The 22,237-nt window shown below is 40.2% G+C and overlaps 1 protein-coding gene across 3 annotated transcripts in view; it reads right to left on the bottom strand.

The window, feature by feature from the left end:
* Positions 1 to 22,237, bottom strand: part of slc39a11 (solute carrier family 39, member 11) — a 198,783-nt gene that overhangs the window by 64,045 nt on the left and 112,501 nt on the right. For 2 of the 3 annotated variants that reach the window (XM_033612247.2, XM_078163216.1), the window contains exon 5: positions 16,355 to 16,496. In XM_033612247.2, coding sequence (XP_033468138.1) covers positions 16,355 to 16,496 — 142 coding nt within the window. The remainder of the gene's footprint in view (positions 1 to 16,354; positions 16,497 to 22,237) is intronic. The other variant, XM_033612248.2, reaches the window with a different exon arrangement.

The following is a 22,237-nucleotide window of genomic DNA, read 5'->3' on the forward strand; positions in this document are numbered from 1 at the left end:
TATGGATAGCTATCACTCTTTACATCTCTTAACCTTTTAATTCAATTAACATTTCTTGCTTACAATTGTATCTGCTGAAGCCAGGCTTATTGAAAATTGATTTGTGATATCATCTTTCTGGGTTTTTTTTTTTTTTTACACTGTTGGAGAGCCATTCGATTTGTGCAGCTCAGTTTGGAACAAGAGACAAGTTGTGGGGGGAAAAGAAGAGATTAGATCAATTAGCCTCTCAGTGAGCAGAAAAGTTGTGGAGCCACAGTCTTTTTCCTGTCGGACAACCTGCTGATTCAGTGGCTGCCATGAAACCTGCTGAGCTGGGGAACTGTAGAGACATGGAGAGATTTCACAAAGATTTCCTCTACTAATTAACTGCTGCAGTTTCCATTCCTTCCAAACTTCTCAAGATTGACACACTCCAAACGGAAAGGGAGTACAAGAATAAAAACAAGTTGAGGGTGAATTTTCTGTCTCTCTTTAAATCTGTATGCGACAGTCTGTGAGAGAGAGAAATAAAAACAGGAGGAGAGATGGAACAAGGAGCATAAATAATACAGGAAGAGAGATTCACATTTGGTGAAACACCAAGCCCAGCTGGACAGAGTTTTGAGTGTTTACTGTCTATCTCTCTATCTCTCTATCTAGTTCATCAAACCTTCCTCCCACTGTCCTCTGAGGTTTAGGAGAAGATGACGCAGCAATAGTGTCTCTCATCAAAAAGCAATGACCTGGGGTGAAACACACCGACAGGATATTCAGCGGCAGCACAGAGATCAGAGGAGCACACCTCTGGCCAGAGAGTTGTTTGTTTGAAGTTCAGATCAACTGAAAAACTCAAAGTACTTTAATAACCCTCAAGAGAAAAATTATACCTATTGTCACTGGAGCTGTTCTCTACACTACCATTTTAATCTTCAAAAGTATAATTATGCACTTTAGCTAAGCGACCAAAATATACCTTTCAAGTCAAATTGGAAATTGTTGCTAAGAGATCAGAGGACAGTTTATTTCCTTGGCATTTCTCTACATTGTTTTATCAGAATTGTAAATACCAAAAAGTGAAACTTAACTTTAATTTACTTTCTGTAGCAATACTTGCAAAATGTTCTCCACAGCCAAGAATTTTGGGCCCAACAGACAATTTGCAATCTGACTGGCGCAATGTCTGTGTGTGCGGGCATTAAAAATAGTTTGTAATACCCATAGACAGTATAAAAGAAGTAGACATAGCCACCATGATACCGCCCACTAGTTTTGAAGCTCAAGTTTGTCATTTTGGCCATTGTTGAATTTTTGTAGCCAGAAGTGACCATATTTGGGTGAGAGTGTTGAACTGTGGAGGAAATGCATTGCTACCAGGGTGGCATCCTGTCAATCACAAGGTAGCCACGTCCTTAAGCGTACCCTGCTTTATCATCTATTTAATTCTAAATGGGACCATAATTTACAAAATGAACACCATGCTGTATTGGAGAGGACTTGAGACTAATTATTAAGACCATAAACTCATTAGGACAATGTTTACTGAGGCAATAAATCAAATGAGAAGTAGGGTCATTTTCTCATAGACGTCTATACAATCTGACTTTTTTAATGCAACCAGTGGAGTCGCCCCCTGCTGGCCATTAGCCAGGCTGTTTAAGACAGTGTACTTGCTTCTCTTTTCAGACCTGGTACTTTCTACCTGTAAATATCACTTAAGTTTAAACAAAATGATACTGACACATAATCCCATCTGTGATTTGAATACTCCCCACATCACTCTGTGTCATGATTCAAGTCACAACGTAATGCAGGGCTAAGTTTTGACCATTCAGTCACAGCTTCACAATAACTCGATTCATAAAAAAGAGACAGCTAATGCTAGCCAGACCCCCCTCCTTTATAATACAGGAAGAAAGCAGTGTGTGTAGAACTCACACAGGTTCAGAAGGTGCTGAAATAACATGATTAAAAAGTAATGTATATTGGAAAACAGTGCTAACATGGGCTTCCTACTGTCCATTTTCTAAGTGAAAGCCTAGCTTACTAGCTTCCACTTTGTTGTACAATATAGACCTAACAGCATAATGCATCCTTCCAAATATTGAATTCTGTACAGGGACAGGCACCTTGATAGCCAAAACTGTGTGGGCTTGTTAAAAAAGTGAGGGGAAAATTGACTCTCAAATGCTCCAGTCAGTAATGCACCACAGAATTTGACAGAATGCTTTTTTGCAACGTCGCCGCTAAAATGTCAGTCAACCACTGCCATGGGAAATGCCCAACCAGAGGCTTGACACTGTTTTAGCAAATACACTGCCTGGCCAAAAAAAAAGTCGCCACCTGGATTTAACTAAGCAAATAGGTACGAGCCTCCTATTGGATAATTACTGCATGGGCGATTACCTTTCAGCTGGCAACAAGTTATTTAACCCCAACTGGTACAATGAGTTGCTTCTCATTTCCTAAACAACCATGTCGAATGACACATCCCGTGGTCGTGGAAAAGATGTTAGTCTATTTGAGAAGGGTCAAATCATTGGCATGCATCAAGCAGAGAAAACATCTAAGCAGATTGCAGAAACTACTAAAATTGGGTTAAGAACTGTCCAACGTATTATTAAAAACTGGAAGGATAGTGGGGACCCATCGTCTTCGAGGAAGAAATGTGGCCGGAAAAAAATCCTCAATGATCGTGATCGGCAATCACTTAAACGTTTGGTGAGATCAAATCGAAGAAAAACAACAGTAGAACTCAGGGCTATGTTTAATAGTGAAAGTAAGAGCATTTCCACACGCACAATGCGAAGGGAACTCAAGGGATTGGGACTGAACAGCTGTGTAGCCTTAAGAAAACCACTAATCAGTGAGGCTAACCGGAAAAAAAGGCTTCAATTTGCTAGGGAGCATAAAGATTGGACTCTGGAGCAATGGAAGAAGGTCATGTGGTCTGATGAGTCCAGATTTACCCTGTTCCAGAGTGATGGGCGCATCAGGGTAAGAAGAGAGGCAGATGAAGTGATGCACCCATCATGCCTAGTGCCTACTGTACAAGCCTGTGGGGGCAGTGTTATGATCTGGGGTTGCTGCAGTTGGTCAGGTCTACGTTCAGCAACAGTATGTGCTCAAAGAATGAGGTCAGCTGACTACCTGAATATACTGAATGACCAGGTTATTCCATCAATGGATTTTTTCTTCCCTGATGGCACGGGCATATTCCAAGATGACAATGCCAGGATTCATCGGGCTCAAATTGTGAAAGACTGGTTCAGGGAGCATGAGACATCATTTTCACACATGGATTGGCCACCACAGAGTCCAGACCTTAACCCCATTGAGAATCTTTGGGATGTGCTGGAGAAGGCTTTGCGCAGCGGTCAGACTCTACCATCATCAATGCAAGATCTTGGTGAAAAATTAATGCAACACTGGATGGAAATAAATCTTGTGACATTGCAGAAGCTTATCGAAACAATGCCACAGCGAATGCGTGCTGTAATCAAAGCTAAAGGCGGTCCAACGAAATATTAGAGTGTATGACCTTTTTTTTTGGTGGTGACTTTTTTTTTGGCCAGGCAGTGTATGTCCAAACACAGTTTTATTCTCGTTTGAAAAATGTAAGCACAATAGCTGCAGTATTACAATTTTCTGTTTTTGTATTGTGAGATTTTGGAAAAGAGAAATTGAGCTGCTTATTTGTTAATTCCATCATTGTATTAACCGAGGTATCTGCTCTGAGTACTAACAATTTTTCCATTTTGGTTCTGATGTGAAATTCTATGAGAGTTTTCATTCAAAATGTGAAGTTTCTTCTTCTTCTTCTTCTTTTTTTTAACAACGTTTCTCAGCACAGAAAAGCCCTAAAAGAGTAAACAGTCTGGTCGACAATTAGGCTGACTGTGAAGAAAACAATCCACCATCTAATGCAATAATATGTGAGAGAACCCTGTGGGGAGTTTAGTATTGAGTAAGCCTTAATATATAATTCCTACTTCATTAGATACTATACTGCATTTTTCTGCAGTGACATGACAAATGCATTTGACACAGAGAACATGTAAAAAAAAAATAAAAAAAAAAGGGTTGTAAATAGTTTCCAGTCCCACGATCATATCAATTTCTCTTCTCCAAAAAACATTGATTTTAGTCACTTTCATCACAGACTCCCTTTGCATGAAATTATCTTAAATTCATCTTGAATTAGTGCTGCTGAGTGACATCAGTGTGGTGTCCCAAACCAGCTCAAACTAAGGATACCAGCTGGTGTTCACTTGTTCTGCGCGCATCAATCTCACTTAAATTTTCATTATATCCTGACCTGAGTGTAGACACACTATCACGTTCAACCTGTTCGGTGGAAAACACACAGTTTAAACTGGGGAATTGCTGCTGTTGTGTAGAGACACAGACTTATGAAACAGTGTTGAGCTGATGTGAGCAGCTGTGATCAGAGCCAGTGATGCATTCACTGGCCCCTGTGTCTATACCACAACTAAGGGAAAGAGTTTCACTCAAAACAACATCCTGTTACAAAAGTTTCAGAACAGCTTCCTGACATGAAGTGCAGATAATATACTTTCAGAAAAAAATATATTTAGTTCAGTTTTGGTAGTTGGCCAAAGCTGAATGCCACTGTTAACCCTTTTGGCCATTGCCTTTACATTAAAACGCATTTATTTTGAAGCATATGCAGGAAGTGATGGATCAGTATAAGCAGTAGCTTTAGAGAAGGAATATATACTTTACTTTACTTTATTATTTTTTTTTTTTTTTACTCTGTTGTCATATATGCACAGGAAATACACATGTGCATAAACAGGACCTATACATGCATTAAATGGACAGATGTCAGGGTGAGAGAGCTGCCCATTGAGAGGCGCTCAGGGCAGTTGGGGGTTTGGTGCCTTGCTCAGGGGCATCTCAGCAGTGCCCAAGAGGCGAACTGGCACCTCTCCAACTGCCAGTCCACGCTCCATAATTGGTCCAGATGGGGACTTGAGCCAGCGACCCTCCGGTTACCAACCCAAGTCCCTATGGACTGAGCTACTGCGGCCCCAGTCGTGAGCATCAACATTAGCTCACAACAGCTAAAGAAAGGAGCGTTACAGAAAATGGCCAATATTTTGACCACTACCCGCACTATGGAGTAACATTTTGAGTCGACCACTGTTTTGCTAGTATCACATGAGTGCACGTAGGCTACATATGATCATATTCTTGGTTCTTATGCTATCTAACAAATTAGCACCACATGAATTAGTGCCCCAACTAGTAATGTTAGGTTTAGGAAAAGAATCATGGTTGGGTGTTCATGTTATGTAATTAAAGGGAAATTTCGGTTTATTTCAACCTGTCTCCTATTGTTCTAAATTTGTTTCAAGTGACTAGTGACACAGAAATAATAGTTAGCATGTAAGCCGTTAGCCTAGGTACAGCCGTAGCGTCAGACCTGTTAAAATGTAATTGAACGGGCATCCCTTCAAGTGCAAAGTTAGTCCACTAAACAAGCTTTTTCTCTACAAAGACCGCCTCATATCGTTAGGATAAATGTCAGAGCACATATAGAAAACGACATGTAAACGTGTTGTCTTACCTTACCAGTGTGGTGCCATGTTTGTTGTTTACCATTGAGCTAAGGCTGCAACCGGTCCCATTCCTTGCAACAGAGGTATTCCTCTTCTGTTGGCATTGGGGTACAGCATTCACAGGTAACGTTACACCACCAATCTCCAGAGCTAAAGCCTTCCAGCAGCCATTCCTCCTCTGTCATCCTCTAACGTTACCCGGTGTGCCTCTCTCTCTCTCCTCCTCCGTTCTTCAATTTCACGAAGCTCTTTGTCAGTGTATTCTGGCTCAAATAAATAAGGGCGGCCATCGCCTCTCGATGTGGAAAGCCTATATACTAACATTCCACATTTAGGTGGTTTTCAGAGTTGTTGTCTTACCTTACGGTGTGTTTACCATTTACCTCTGCTTCCCAAAGCGCGGCTGAAATATCGCGAGAACAAGCAGCGATCTCATACCGTGCCTGAAATCTCGCGAGAACAAGCAGCAGCAGCTGCAAGGCAGAACCGGACAGTAGCCTGAAAAGTTCGTTCATTTATTTTATTAAAGATTTATAGAATAATGGCTGACTTTTTGCCAGACTCCGACTTTGTGGAGGAGGAATTTGATTTTGCAGAGTTTAATGGCCGCCCTTATTTATATATTTCTAACTTTGCACTTGAAAGGATGCCCGTTCAATTACATTTTAACAGGTCTGACGCTACGGCTGTATCTAGGCTAACGGCTAACATGCTAACTATTATTTCTATGTCACTAGTGACTTGAAACAAATTTAGGACGATAGGAGACGGGTTGAAATAAACCGAAATTTCCCTTTAACATAACATGGTGACGTACCTTACAATAACTCAAAATTCACTTGGTTTCACAAGGGACACAAACACTGGTCACCTGAGGGAAAGTCCTGTGTTTGTTTGACCCATCCAAAACCCCAACCAGAGTTGGAAATTAACTTACGTCCACCTGCCACTGGCTTTTGGACCCTCTTAATAGATCACCATTGTATTTTGGCCAGTGAGTAAAGCAAATCTAGCAGTCACTTGCATAATTTACAAGCATTTGGAAGGTGCTAATTTCCAACCCTGACACCAAGCCTAACTCCTTGCACGGACCCTCCGTCTTTATACAGTACTTCTTCCTTTTGTTCTCTCGTCAGTGCATTGGTCACATGATTGCAACCTTAACATTCATGTGGGTTATACACAAATTACTGGCTCATGAGTATGTGAGTTACATACAAATTCTGGTGCATTACTTTGTAAGTACACTGTACGTACAAACAGTGCATGAGAACAGCCAGATGTAGGTCATGTTATACATGTTATACAGCTGTAGCTCAGAGGTAGAGCAGGTCGTCCACCAATCAGAAGATCAGCGGTTCGATCCCCGGCTCCTCCAGTCTGCGTGTCTAAGTATCCTTGAGCAAGATACTGAACCCCAAATTGCTCCCGATGATGCTTCCATTGGTGTGTGAATGTGTTAAAAACTGAGTAGCAGGTGGCACCTTTTATGGTAGCATCTCCTATGATATTAGCCAGTAGCCTTAATGAAATCTCCAACAAGAAAACATCTGCCTTTTACTTTATGTTATCAACAATTCAGCTTATCAGTGTGTAACGGAAAATCACCTCCTGAGGAGTACTAACCCAGCCACAACACAACATTGTCTATTAGACTGTTTCAGCATTATCTATCTCAAGTACCCCATCTACCTTACCAGCACTTTCCATTAAAGGAGCTGTTGAATCCAAAATGAAAATTCTCATTATCTACACTCCCTGAGGTCAATCAAAACAAAGCCAAAGTGCGTACGCAAGCAAGTTAGTAAGTTCAATTATTTGGCTTCTAACACTGGCATTCTGCTGCATTAGCTGTTTGGTATAACTAGTTCACTCTTTGTAAATTACTGTACTTTGATATATATATTTAGCAAGAAACCATTCCTTAAAGTCCTTTCAAGGTATGCTTAGGATATAACGAGGGCATTTTCCACTTCATCTTGTCAGAATATATCCAGAAAACCTAATGCACAGATATATGATGTGGTTGGGAAAATACATTAAGACTTCCCTCTGATCACAACGATGGTATCACCTCCTCCTCATTATAAAAGATAGGTCATGCAGTTGGCTGCAGCTTTTGCCCTCAGGCCGATGAAAATATGATAAAAAAGAAAAGATTAATTATTTAATTAAAGTAAGTGGCACACTGAGTAATACAAGTACAGAGGCACATATTCTGTTAGGTATTTGCTGCTAAGTATGCACTGAGAAATTCAGATCCAATCCCATTTGTCATTTTATAGTACATTCCAAAATTCAGTCTGAAGACCTAAATAAACAAAACCCCACAAGGCACACTTTGATTCCTCCTAATGCTGACTGAATTATTTAGGATGCCATGCATTAAGTATTAGAAGGAACTGGAATAGTTTTGTGAAGCATGTGTTCACACGTACACACATGCTTCTTTGAGAGGGCACATGCTTACAAGGAGCTTCTTGCCACTTCAAATACCTGGTGAGCAGCAGGAGGCAAAGCACTGATCTATTAAACATGTTTCATAGCTCATCGAGTCAGAGAATAGCCTGTCTATTAGAGTTGCTCACTTCACCAGCTGACAGCAGGTCTGCAGAGTATTTCAATATTATTGCCATAAAATCCTACCGTGACAAAATTGCATGATGTCTAATGATATCATGGATCACAGTTAATGAATGAGTGAATAGTACTGTTAGTTTTAAATTCTTCATGGTATCTTATGTCAGTGAAAACTACATTTTGTTCCAGTAAAACAATTTGTATATAAATCCGATTCATTGGGATGATGTGTAGTGTGTTTAAAATAACTCTGGTGGGAGGTGTGGACTCAAGTCACATAACTTAGACATGAGTTACAAGTTTGTTTGTAGTTTGATGACTTTAGACTTGATTAGACAAAAGACTGGTAAAATTAGGTAAACTTCCTTAAATGTCCCCCCAAAAAATTTAGGTTCGCATGAGGTGGTTTTTGTCTTGCCAGATATTCCCATAACCAGATAATTTGTCTTCATCTCCAGACAGCATGAAACATGGCCAGTACTAACTGACATGAAAGAGAAATTATAACTTGCCCAACTGAAACACATTCCTAAAGACCTCTCCATGTTTCTCTCGTAGACGGGTTTGATTTCCAAGGTGACTGGTTTTGTTTATTAATAAACTTGACATTTAAAAGTTTGCTTAAAATTTGCTTGACAACTGGATAGAAACACGACAACTGAAAGAAACCACAAAGCAGTTGTACCTAATGTGTCACATAGATGAGGTTCTCCAACAATGCCGTAGGGGCTGGACCATTACGCGGGCTATGGCTATTCAAAGTACCCATAATTAACTCATGACTTACCTTTAAAACGTCTACGCTGAAAATCAATGATTCAGTTTAAAGTACCACCACAGAGAGTTGGTCACTTAACTTTAACAATGTTTTGTTTTCAATTCTTAAGAAAAACATGTGTATGCATGGTTTGAGGTACGCATGAGCAAGTGTGGTGTATGCATTTTTTCCCCCACATTTTTTATACACCTGACCACAGGTGTAATGTTCCAGTACAATGTTTTTATTGTATTTAGTGTTGTGGTGTTCATGGGGCGATGTGTCTTTAAAGTTTAGACTCACTGGGACAGGGCGATGCTCTGGTAGTGTCAAAATTCTACATTATCAATCCATCATCTCATTCCACAACTTGAGGATAAACATGTTAAATTAACTAAAAACGTAAGTAAATACATTTGATCCATATTGGGGGTAAGTTTTAAAAGTTTGCCTATCCAATGACTCAAAGTGACTAGGCATTTCTTTGTTTTCATTTCCACTTAAGGAGTGATCAACATATTTACTTTCCAAATGGAAATTCAAATCATGTTTTCTAGTCTCCGCGTTTCAATAATTGTGCTGGGGAGGGCTTTTTAGAGATCTTCTCTAAGAGCAGAAAATCCATTCATACTTCAAACAGATGTCTGTCTTAGCAGTGAAAACGCAATTTAATTTCGGCCTTACATGGCCAAAATTCTGGTTACTAGATCAACATATCATTAAAAAAAAAGGCAATACATACCATCCACATTCATATACCACACATCTGAAGGACTAAAAGGATCGGACTTTTGCTGTGTTTATCTTCTGTGATGGCTGAAAAGGCAGTGACGGCTGTCACACAGAGAGGACTTTGAAACCAAGAGGGCACTTGAAACATACCATATTAGATTAACTGAGGACAGGAAGATACAGCACCAAAATTAATCAAGTACTTTCAGATTCAAAAGAAAGACCAACCACCAATCATACTGAATGATGTCAAGGCAGAGACATTTTTTTAAAAGTCTCTGCAAGACACAGAAAGATAGAGAGTGAATAATGTGATTGCATTCAGTGTGTAATACTGTCATTTGGGTTGATTGCAGTTTCAGGATGTGTTCCTATGCATGATGCAAAGGAAGTATTACGTGATGTTGTAAGTCTCACAAAGACCAGCATTTGGCAATGTCAAATGCTGGTCTTTGTGAGACCAGCATTTGGCAATGTCAATCTCAAGTTTAGATACAGCATTGACTAAGACTGACCGAATGTGTCGTCTCTACATAGCACAGGGACAGAAATGTCAATTATCTATTGTACAACCTACTTGAAATGCATCTATCTCAATATATAGTAAAAGCTTGTTCAGCCTTACTGGACAAAAATGAGGGACGTAAAAGTGGGCGCTGATGCCAACAGGCTGTATATGCATGTGTGTAAATACTGAACTTCTTCATCTCCTACCCGTCTCCTCTCCTAACAAATATAAAATAAACACTCAACATCCTGATACAGGCTTTAGGAATCCTCACTGAGTTTAATACAAACTGCAAACTCAATTCTGAACAATTACAGCACCCTGCAGCTCTTCCTCTCTCCCTGCAGGAGGAAGTTGTGACAATTCAGCCTATAGGTTTAAACCAATAATGACAGCATGAGCCCTGAGGCTATAATCAGCTTCTACTCTGTGGCTGTTGACACACTATGCAGGAAGACAAGGACTCTGACGTTGATGCCAATGAGCCGTGACTGAAGTACTTTAACTGTTTTTGATCTGTTTGATCTTTTTTTTGCACCTCTCTGTGAGATGTAGATGACCACTGACTCAACCCCTTCCCCAAACAGCAATTGTTCAATCATAGCTTAGCAACCAAAACTAGGCACAAAAGACCTGTTAAGCTTTGGATTTCTCCACATGCTGAATTGGTGTATATGGGGCTGTAGTAAGAGAAATTCTCTGTATTTAAGAGCCTGGATAGTGGTTTCTTTTCCCTTCCCAGAGCTAGAGATACAAGTGCAGCAATGTAAGGATTGCAAGGCTCAACAATAAAGATTGCCTACTTTTCCGGGGCAAGTCGAGCAAGTGAATCCAGCAACTCACTTGCTTGAGTGGCAAAAAGGAATTAAACATCCTTTTTTCTGAAGCTGCTGACAGAAGTAGCTAAGTAGGGAGCCATCTCATTTCTCTCTTATCTCTGTTGACCAACCGGGCACTCGCTAAAAAATGGCGGCAATTACGAACAAAGTTGAAGACATAAAGTGCTAGCGAGTATTTTATTATGCTTGAAACAGGACATTTATTGGGTGGTGTTAGAGGATGTGGGCAAAACTCCATCTATGTATTGTGCAGTTTGCAGCAAATTTGCGCGAGTAGGTATAGCAGTGGGTGGAGCAGCCACATGATTTTGGTCATTAGGTTTGTCTGGTGGTGAGCGCTGTTTGTAGAAGCGTGGCGTGTAGGCCTCTCGTGTAGCTTCAGCTACACATTCCTAAGTTTAAGAGCAAGGCAGATTGGACAGCATCATTTTTTATGACAATTAACTTTGGTCTTATCGTTATTTGATGACACTAATAAATAACAGCCAAGGAGCAAGTAAAAATTGACTTTAGGCAAGCAGATCTCTGACCCACTTGCCTGATCGGGTACACATTCTCACTCTCGTCACATATCACCATTTGGTCATAGACTTTCCATGTTGAGATATGACGTTAGTCAGGTACACTGGGTGCGTTGGTTGTTGACGTTCTGGGACGCCGTGTCAAGTTCTCCCTTTTGCATGCATTGTCTTCTTTAAAGATAAACTTCCGTTTTCACAGGAAATGTACCATTTCCATACAGTCTTTTTCAAAATATGTTGGTACAACACAGCAAATTGACGTTTTTATTCCTTCAACAACAAACATACGTGGTTACGCTTTGCCAACACACACACGTAGTTGGGTTTAGGCACTAAAAGCATGTGGTTGGATTTAGGAAAGAATTGTGTCTGGCTTTACAATCTTACGTGAGGCGAACACCGCCCTCCCGGGTGAAAATCAGTGGTTGTTGGACCTATCCACCACCACTTCCATCCACCCTACTCGGACTTTTCCCCGCATTAACTTTCTTTCTTGTCCTACGGTGCTTTCCAGTGACACTGCTGGGCACCATTACACTATAACGGCAACCAGCTGCGAATCATGCTGACGCGAAAGGGCGTCATTTTCGTCAGTGTCGGACGCCGGAAGTCACGGCCCAACAGCTGGATTTCTACGACTGAATTCTGGAATGGATTAAACAGTGTTTATCTGCTTTAATGTAAGCTGCAAACATTAGCATGTCCCGCTTACTAGCTTACAACTGGGACTGCAGATGCAAGTTGGCTATATAGCTAACTCTGGCTCAACAACTGTGTTGTACATAGCCCATGTTAATAAACAAACTAAACTAAACTAAACTAAACTAACAGTAGCGTCATAACCCTGTGTTATACTATGTCACATTATTTTTAGATTATGTAAATAAAAAGCCCTGTTCATGGTAGTACACCTGCTGTGTAGTGTGTAGCTAGCATTTCCTCGCTGAGTAGAAGATGGTCCCGCATCAGAGTGTAGGCTAACATTAGCAGCCCCACCCTGCTCTGATTTTGGGATGGTTACATCACAGCAACCCCAACCAAACTTGTTATCCAAGATGGCCTTACATTTGACCAACATATTGGTAATCCTAAAAGACATCTCTCTGAAAGGTGAAATGTACTTTTTGAAAATAAGAGCAAGGTAGCATTAATCTAATCTCTTACTTGTTTATGTGCATAAGATAAGCAGTTCATCAGGAAAATAACATATTATGAAACCTTTACAGAGGTCTCCTTAAAAAAAAAAAAAGGTCTGCTAGAAACATTTACATTTCAGCTGGTGACAGTCAACAAATTCATGAAGTAAACATTGGCTTCTCTGATTGCAAAAGATGTCATTACAGCTGTGAAAATTGACGGTCCACAGCCTGCTTTTTTCTACCTGTCTTAAATCAAGGACCCATTGTTTTGAAAATGACTAACAATTTGGAGAGCTGCCGAAGTTATCGCCAACTGCATGTGTGCCAAGCAAGAACACGATTAACTCCCAATTGTGCTATTGCAGCCCTTCATTGCAAGACTCTGTCACACAGTGTGGTATTTTAAGGCTTTGTTAGGTAACTTTTTTGATGTAAAAAAAAATGCATAATAGCCCAAGCCACATATGGAAATACAATTTCCAATCTACAAATATCTCTGTGTATTGCATTGGATATGCTGCACTCTGAACAGCACAGTCAAGCATGCAGTGACTTACAACGCAATGTGATCCCCAAGGGGCACATGGGAATCAAACACATCTTATTTATATATATATGTGTGCTCTTTTCTGTTTACTGTGTTGGCCAACTCGCTTCGGATACCCTCAGGCAAGCCACAGGGATGCAATGAATTTGTAAGTGAGCCGTAGTCTGAAATATATATCAAATCTGGGGACCACAGAGCTGCAGGAAATGTACCATCACCATAGGGCAACTGGGACTCATGGCCATGTTTGACTATTCTGAAATGACAGTGATCTCAAAAGTTATTTTTTAAGGGTTTAGAAATAATATTTGATAAGTAGCTTATCATTCTATCTGGTCACGAATATTGCTTCTTGTTCCTTTTTTTGTGTGAGTTTTCGAGCTTTCTTTGGATCTCTACCTGACAACAGTCCTCACATCAGTGGTCAATCAAACTCCCCTGAGATTTAAAACTAAAAATGTCATTAGCATTATTACAAAATCTCAGGATAAATGTGAGGTCACTGTGACAATGAAGGAAATGAAGAGGAGGAGTGAGTCAGATAAAATGATTCAGAGGTGCACACACTGTCACAAAGGAATTAGCAGCAATTGATTCAGTCCCCCAGCGATTTTGATCAATTAGCAGTGCTCAGGTTGCTAGGTTACTTTCAATTGTGTCTGCACAAATTAACTTTTTTTTTTTACAACAGACAGTTCATCCTGTCAGCAGGAAAAGCACAGGTGTAATTAAAATCATTAATGACTAATGAATGATTCCATTTGGGTGTGCAGGTTTAAGAGCCTTGCTTTTGTGTAAGGTGACTCTCTAACTTGGCTTATTAGACCCTTGACTGGAACCGAACCATCGTTTATCCTATTAATTCCACTTGTGCTTTTCCTGCTGTGAGACATCAAAATATCTGCTGTGAAAAGATCTTTTACTTTACAGAATTACAGACAGCAATGCCTTAGAAAACCTAGTTTTGAGTGTAGGTTCCCGCTGCAACAGTTTTTCCACATATGCCCACCAGAATTACTGCCAGCCAGTCAAATTGCAGTTTACATCCATGTCTGTCCGGACTTATGTATAGCCATGACAGCAGACAATGCTTTAAGTATGAATGTTGCTGCAAAAAAGCTACATATTCTAACACATTTTTGTTTCACACACATCTACAACCAGGCAACAAATCAGATCTATACAACCAGCACCATTTCAAAGTGGGCACCCAAGACTACTGTCACAGATTCAGTATCTTGACCAAATGTCTCCCCTTCTGTTCCTTAATTATGGCTTTGAGTAACGGCCAGAAAGGTGTTTTTGCAGAACATTATGACACCTGATACCTTTTGGATATAAAATGTCATCATTTTATCTCTTTATTCTATTAGACATTTGTGGGAAACATCATAAATAGTGTACAAATCTTGAGTTATGGCCAAAAATGTGAGGTCACAGTGACCTTGACCTTTGACCATCAACATCCTATCAGTTATCCTTGAGTCAAAGCCGATGTTTGCGCCAGATTTAACGAAATTCAGTCCAGGTGTTTCTGAGATACCACATTTATGAGAGTGGGATGGACGCAAGGTCACACTAACCTTGATCTTTGACCATAAAAATCGAATCACTTCATTGTTGAGTCCAAGTGGACGTTTGTGCCAAATTTCAAGAAATTCCTTCAAGGCATTCTTGAGGTAGGGCATTCACAAGAATGGGACAGACAAACATGGATGAATGGACCCAGCCTTGGCTGTCACTGGCATGGAGGCATAAAAACTTGACTCAGAATCAGGAGGGGCCCACCTGAGAGGACACACCTGAGAGAGCTTTGTGAGTGTTACACATGCAAAACAGATGAGGTGTTAAGTTGGTGCCACGCCAAGAATATCCCAGAAGGGTAAAGTAGTTTTCTTTGGACTTAGTAACAAGAAGGAACTTCACCATGGTTTCATTTTTACCAGTAAAAAAATTGTACTGCCAACTAAAATTAGGGGTAGGGCTGCTGAGTGTCATAGTTCATAGCAACAAGTCCAAGTACAGACTTTAAAGTGTAGCATCACCTGCTGTTAGTCACCAGAATTTGATTTACCCACATGGGTCCATGTAGCTCTGATGATGCAGGGTGGCATCACCAAAGCGGTCCAACTAATAAGTTACCTGTCAGTCCATATGACCTCATCTTATTTCTCATGGTTGGTCTACTAAAAGCCAGCGTGGTCTGAACCAAATGAATCGAACTACAGTGTGTATAATCCAGAGCCACTGTTTTGCTTGACTTTAATGGGCCCAGTGAGAGACAGCCAGCAGGCACACAGTGTCAGAATACACTGTATATAACAGATTAATTAAAATGTAATTGTATTCAAAATGTTACCAACCAGTGAGGCGAGGGAACAACATTGATTTATCTGCCACAAACAAACAGCCCCAATCTGCTTCGACACACACACTCTCACACAGCCAAACACCAGCTTCCTTTTTTAAATTCCGTTTTTTTCCACTTTATTTGTTTTTCTACCTTTATTTGTACTCTAATTTTACCACCATGTTGCTCTCTTTTGTCACAAGGATGGCTGTGCAGTTTCTCCCTAATTGCTCATCATGCTATAATCGTTCTTTGATTTGTTGGAAAATGAGATGTATTTATCAGCGCCTCAGCTTTTTCTGTATCACAATAACAACATTAGTCTCACTGTCTACCTTACAGACCAAAAATATAATCGACGTAAGCAACAACATTAATGTGTACTACAGGATGTTTTTGACTCAGTGTGCGTAGAGTGAAATGATAGCATGAAGAATGGTTTAGTGTCTCGCACCCCAGAAAACAAACAGAGGATAATTTCAAAGAGCTATCAAGATTGAATCACCACTCAAAGTTTGGAAAAAACCCATTAAGTGTTACAGACAGACAGGTGAATTAGAAAATGGAAAACAGAAACATCAGGACAGTAAAAAGAAGCCATCAGAGAAGCTTTGGGTGAGATTTTACAGTGGTAGCCACGACAGTCCCTCTTCATGCAGTTTTATTCTACATTAGTGCCTGATACTTGCGTTGACTTGAAAAAAGTGGGACTGCAGTGGCTACAGCTGTAGGTCTTTTTGATAACATGTAACATGCTGTTTCTTTTTTAAATCCAGCACAAATTGATGTTGATGTGGGTATATGAAGGGAGGCTTGCCTGAGAGAGGTCCAGCTCTACCTATCCTGATGGTCATCTCATCGGAGTCCAAGAACTGGAATGAGGGCTCCTCCACTTTCTGTTTGGACAGCTTGGATTCAGGGGGCAGAGCCAAGGAAATGTGGGGGTCAGCACCTACACCCTGTGGATAGCAGAAGACAAGAGAATGGGTAAAAATCCATTTAATGGATAGAAGATCACAGGCAACACTTTGTTTTATAGGTCCCCTAGTTTCCGACTAATGTTATAGAAATGTTCCTTATCTGATAACAAGCTGATATGTAACTGTTAAAAATTACCTCAAAATGGCTACGTAATTTACATTGGACAAAAAGGTATTGAGATCTGTTACCGAAATAAAGGTAGCAATGCCTCAATGTAAAAATACTTCATTACAAGACAACTCTTTATGCAATATATTCCCGTACTTCAATGTTGCAAAATGCCAGATTTGCAACTTTTGATCTGAGCATATTCATATGAAATAGAAGATATAGGTCACATGTACAAGCAGCTTATTACAACACATAGTTACACTCAATGTAAGGCAGTGACAGCTAATGACCAAAGTAGAGAGACAAAGTCCACTAACAGAGAAGGTCAGGTTGGATGTATGGGTCAAACAAACACTGGACTTTCACCCAGGAGACAACTGTTGGTATCTCATGTGAAACCAAAGGTCCACTTTGACTTTTTAACTAATGTTTACTTATGTTACATACCAAAACTACCTACATTTCTTTAGTTGCGTAACAAGCATTCTTACTGTAACCCCAACCATGATCTTTGGCTAAATCTAACCAGGTAGTTTTGTTGCTTAAACCTTACCAAGTACTTGTTTCACAATGTTAACAATGTGTTTAAAACTGCAGCCCTGTCACAACTGTATTATATATATTTTAAGTAGCATTTGTTATTGGTACTCTCCACTGGCCCTTCTAAACATTCAGACATTTACATGGTATTTTTTCAGAAAGAAAAATCAGGGGAAAATAAACTTTGTTTGAGACATGTCTCTGACCGAAGTGTATACCATTTTGTACCATTGGCACAGCTGGTAATGTGTTATTTTTTTGTATCTATGGTCCGAGCCAACAGTCTGTGCAGCAGCAGACCCTGCTATAGCTCTGTATCATGCTAAACTCTAAGCCTGCTCACTTTTTAGTGGTCAAATCAAATGATAAATCCTTCTCGTAACTGTACACCACTCAAATTCCTTTCACTTGGAAATATGTCACAGCACAAAAGCTTAAGACAGTGTAACTTCTGTCTCATTGTGACTTTACAAGCGCTTTCCCATGTTCCCATACATAAAACTACAGTTAAACAGATTACCAAAAATTACTTGCCACAAAATGCAGACACTCTGAGGGATCTAGGCTCCCAGGTCAGTTTCCTGTTTTGCATGATTGGTAATCCAGCCTTGCAGATATGAACAAACAGATCAGCGGGTCCCTGGGCTCCTAAAACTTGCATATTTCATATGCAAGACAAATATGATTCTCACTCAGTCATTAAACCACAATACTGGCAACTTGACACACACTTGTGCTTAAGGAAGCACACATTTAAATCAACAAAAGAGCCCACAAATCCACCATAACAACAAAGAATGGGATGGAAGGATTCTGCCTGTTGTCAACAAGCATTTGCCATCCTGAGTCAGCCTCTTTCTTTTTCACTGAACAGTATCTACAAACTGAGAGGAATAATGGTGGACCCATACACACTTTTTATTCAAGTGACAGACAGAGGAAACAAAAAGTGGCATGCAGTAATCATTCATCCTAATCAGGTTGTTTATGACCTGCAATGTTACTGTGTTACTAGGGTTGCTATGACAATGATAGGATGTTAACATGCAAAGCCAGGTTGGTCAAGTGTCTTTGTGTGACTTTGTGTCTATTATCAGCACCTATTTTTTTTGTAAAATAAGTTGCTTTAAGAGTTTGATTTCCTTGTGGAAGAAAAAAAACCAATGTGGTTGCTGATCAGTTACTGTATCAAAACAATGATAAAACGTAAGCACCCACGACAAATAAAATAGCCTATCCTATCAGATGATTTTCATGTCAGACATTATCTGAGGCCGACAAACACAAGACTGAACAATGAATCACAGAAAATGGCAAATTTGAGGAAAACAGAGCCCACATATATTCAAAAGCAAACCATTAGATGACTAATTTCTAAAAGTAAGAGCTAAAAAAACATGTGCATCCATATTTCCTCCCCTTCGTCACTGCGACACCTCCATTACTGTCTAGTCGCAGGTTGTTTAAAAGCAGGTAGAGAACTGGCAGAGCTTGTGTGCGTCATAGTGCGCAGAACATTAGGGGTCAGGTGCACTGAGATAAACAGTTGGTGGTGCTAATTCTGTGTCGTACTCCATAAAAGTACTGCAGGAGAAATAAGGCACAATGTGATGGCATAATTAAAAGAGCATCGGTCAAGCCTCAGATTATGGGGAACCACTTAGACTATGTGATGGAAATATGACCCTTTATGCCAAAGTTAAAGCAATTACTGTATTTACAGATATAAAATACTAAGTGCTTGTTTACATTGTATAATAACTATGACCTATTGGACACGGCAATTTTCCCATTCCTCTCTGCAAAACTGATTAAGCCCTTCAGATATCATGGGGGTGGTGAGTGAACAGCCTTTTTGAAGTCCAGCTGCAAACTCTAAATTTGAGTGACATCATGATTGTGACTAGGTCATTCCAGGACATTGACTTGTTATTTTGAAGCCATTCCTGTGTAGCTCTGGCTTTATGCTTGGGCTCAGTGTCTTGCTGGAAAACCAATCTTTCCCAGAGTCATAGGTTTCCGGCAGACTGCACACTTCATGTTACCTTCTGCCCTCATAAGCCTGAAACCCCTTGACTACACACAGGCGATCTGCTGCAGAGAAACAACCCCACAGCATGATGCTGCCACCACTATACTTCACCGAAGGGATTGTATGTTTTTGATGATGTGCAGTGTAACATGGTGGAAAGTCTGATGGACAAAAAAAAAGACGATATTCGTCTCATCAGACCACAAAAGCTACTCTGACCTGTCCAAAAATAATAGTGACATTGTGCATTTCTGCATTTGCATGTTATTATGTAGACCATATTTTGAAACTTAATGTTTCAACAACTATGTGGCAAACGTGGGGTTAGGTTTGGCTAAAAATACAAGGTTTTGGAAGCAAATTCCTTGTTAGAAAAGCAGATATATGATAAAAAACACCACTTTTCATGCCCCTATCCCAGCAGGAAATGCAGTGATGCCTTGGTAAAAAAATTTACCATTTTTTGTGGCACTGTCCCTACTATAAAAACAGCAACAGATCACTACAAAACACCCACAATTATTGTCTGAAAAGCTCCTGGAAAACAGCAATGGCTCACCAATGACTCAAATCACAAATGGTTTGTTGTTTGTTGGTCTCAAACAGTGGTCTGCAGCTTGGCAGGCATCTTGTCTAGGTGACACAGCATCCACCATCCCCACCCCGCTCCCAATCTCCCAATCTTAGAGCCCATTGGCTATCGTCCTGATGATGATGAAGCCTCTGGGGGCAACAGCCAATATTTTGGGGAATTTGGCATAGCCAGTGGATAGACATCATCTTTCATGCACTGGTCATTATATTATCCACAGTCTGAGACACAACTTGAGACACAAGAATGGAGTTGCAGTTGAACAGAGCTAATGAAAATAAAAAAACTGTCTTCAAACAATAGCCAGTGCGTTCGGAGATTGCATTTTGGCTAATGCGTTCCATGTCTTAAGCTCTCCGCACAGCCTGTTCACCTGCATGCTAGCAAAGCCTGCTCAAACATGATTAGTCACTACTACTTATACTACAAATGGAAACCAGAACTCTTTCAATACCAAAATCTCGTCCTGTTGCCTAGACCTTGATATGCAAGTATGTGTTTAACGAGGTCACCTTTTTGCATGCCCACTTTAAGTATGAATTTTCAGACTACACACATTTAACTGAACTTCTATGTGTGAGAATGCTTCATCTTATGATGATATGTGGAACACTTTAATGACATGTGGTGAATAAGTCTATAGTATGGAAGAGGTGCCCTGCTGCCTATGTCTTTATTGTTTTTGGTGTTGTTGTTGTCAGTATTATAATAGTTGTCTCTTTATTCATCAGATGGCACACAATAACTTTCCAAAAGTACTAATAAATATCTATAAAATCAAATTTATTTGGATATGTGACTACAAAATGGGGATGGCTGCACTAGTCATGATTTTTAGTGTGTCTTGTGCCAAAGACAGATTTGTTGAGGGGGAATAAAATAAAATAAATGTTTTTTAATAAGTATGAGGAATAACGCTGGAAATAAAACAGAAAATATTGTTGTGGAAACATTTTCTCTGAGCAGTGAATTCACTTCCTGTATTTGTCAGTCTTGTTCTTTGGTTATTACTCACGCCAGCAGCAATGGGGCGTATGAAAAGGATGCAATCAAGAATGCAGCAGAGGCAAAAAAAAAAAGGGAGGAAGTTTGCTAAGGCATAAACTAATGAGTTAGGTGGTGCATGACATTTGGGGATGATGTGGTGTAATTGTTGGGCTGAAAACACAGAATGCAGCCTGACCAGCAGGCACAAATACAGATTTTATACATTTCTAATTTATTAAAATGCCAACAGTTTGCATTTGCTTTAAATATTACATGCATTTTACAAGCTGTTGCTAAAGCAGAAGACAGTTCACCGGTTCAAGGCTTAAATTATTGATCATTTTCTATCTTCGCTGTTTTCATGACCATTTGTATGCATCTGTTATTGAGAGCAGAATATACCATCCTGTACTGTGTTGATATGTGTGTGGGCATGTCTGAGTAAGTGTGTATTCAGCTAAATGTGTGTGTGTGTGTGTATGTGTGTGGGTGTGTGTGTGTCATGATGAGACAGTTCATATACCATTTCAAGCAGGCCTAACCCTCAGTAACCTTTGGTGATGACCCATGATACAGTCTCATCAGCAGGTCCAAGCTCACCATTAAACCACTTGCAGCAGCGGTCTGGCTCTGCTGATCACTGAAAGTCACCTCTCTCGCTTTCTCTTACTCCTCATCTCCCCTCCTCTCTTTCCCTCCCTCTCTCTTGAGAACAAGCCTCTTTAATTGTCCTTTCACAGCAGAAATGTTTGGTTACCTTCAAAATATGCAGCTGCAATCAGCAGGCTACCGTGTGAATATGTTTGATGACACCACTTAACATAACCAAAAGAGCAAACCATCCTCATCCCCAGGGCGTTAAATAAAGCAGCTTGGACAGTAGCCTTCGGAACGTACCAGGCTTTCAACTAACTCCAATGTAAACCCATATGCGGCAATGGCATAGTATAAAGCGTGACAAAGTCAGCGAATGGTGGGAGGGTGTAGTGGTGGATGGATCAAACAAACACAGGACTTTCTCCCAGGAGACTGCTGCTCTTGTCCCATGTGAGCCCATTTAAACCTGGTATTAACATGTGTTTTGGTGATCCGAACACAAGTCTGTCTGTCATGCATCTCCGGCTGATAACTTGTGTTCAGATTTTGTTACTGCCTGTAACTTATGTGTGAAGGGCCTATCCACATTATTATGTCCACACTCTTGTTAGCATGCTTGCTAGTCACATTAGCAGTTGTATTGGTAGGCTCTAGCTGGATATATTGCTGTCAGCTGAATTCAACATGTCTCTTTCCATAAGGCAAAGCAATGGACGGTCAACACTTTGTCCAACTCATTTTAAAATGGGCAAGTTATAGAGCATTAGCATGCTGTCACCAAAACAGCCACTACGTATTCTACTGATGATGTATGTCAGGAATGCATTAGGACACATTCACGTTTACACAATAAAAGATTT

The sequence above is a fragment of the Epinephelus lanceolatus genome, chromosome 21 (genome assembly GCF_041903045.1).
Source record: "Epinephelus lanceolatus isolate andai-2023 chromosome 21, ASM4190304v1, whole genome shotgun sequence".
NCBI lineage: Eukaryota > Metazoa > Chordata > Actinopteri > Perciformes > Serranidae > Epinephelus > Epinephelus lanceolatus.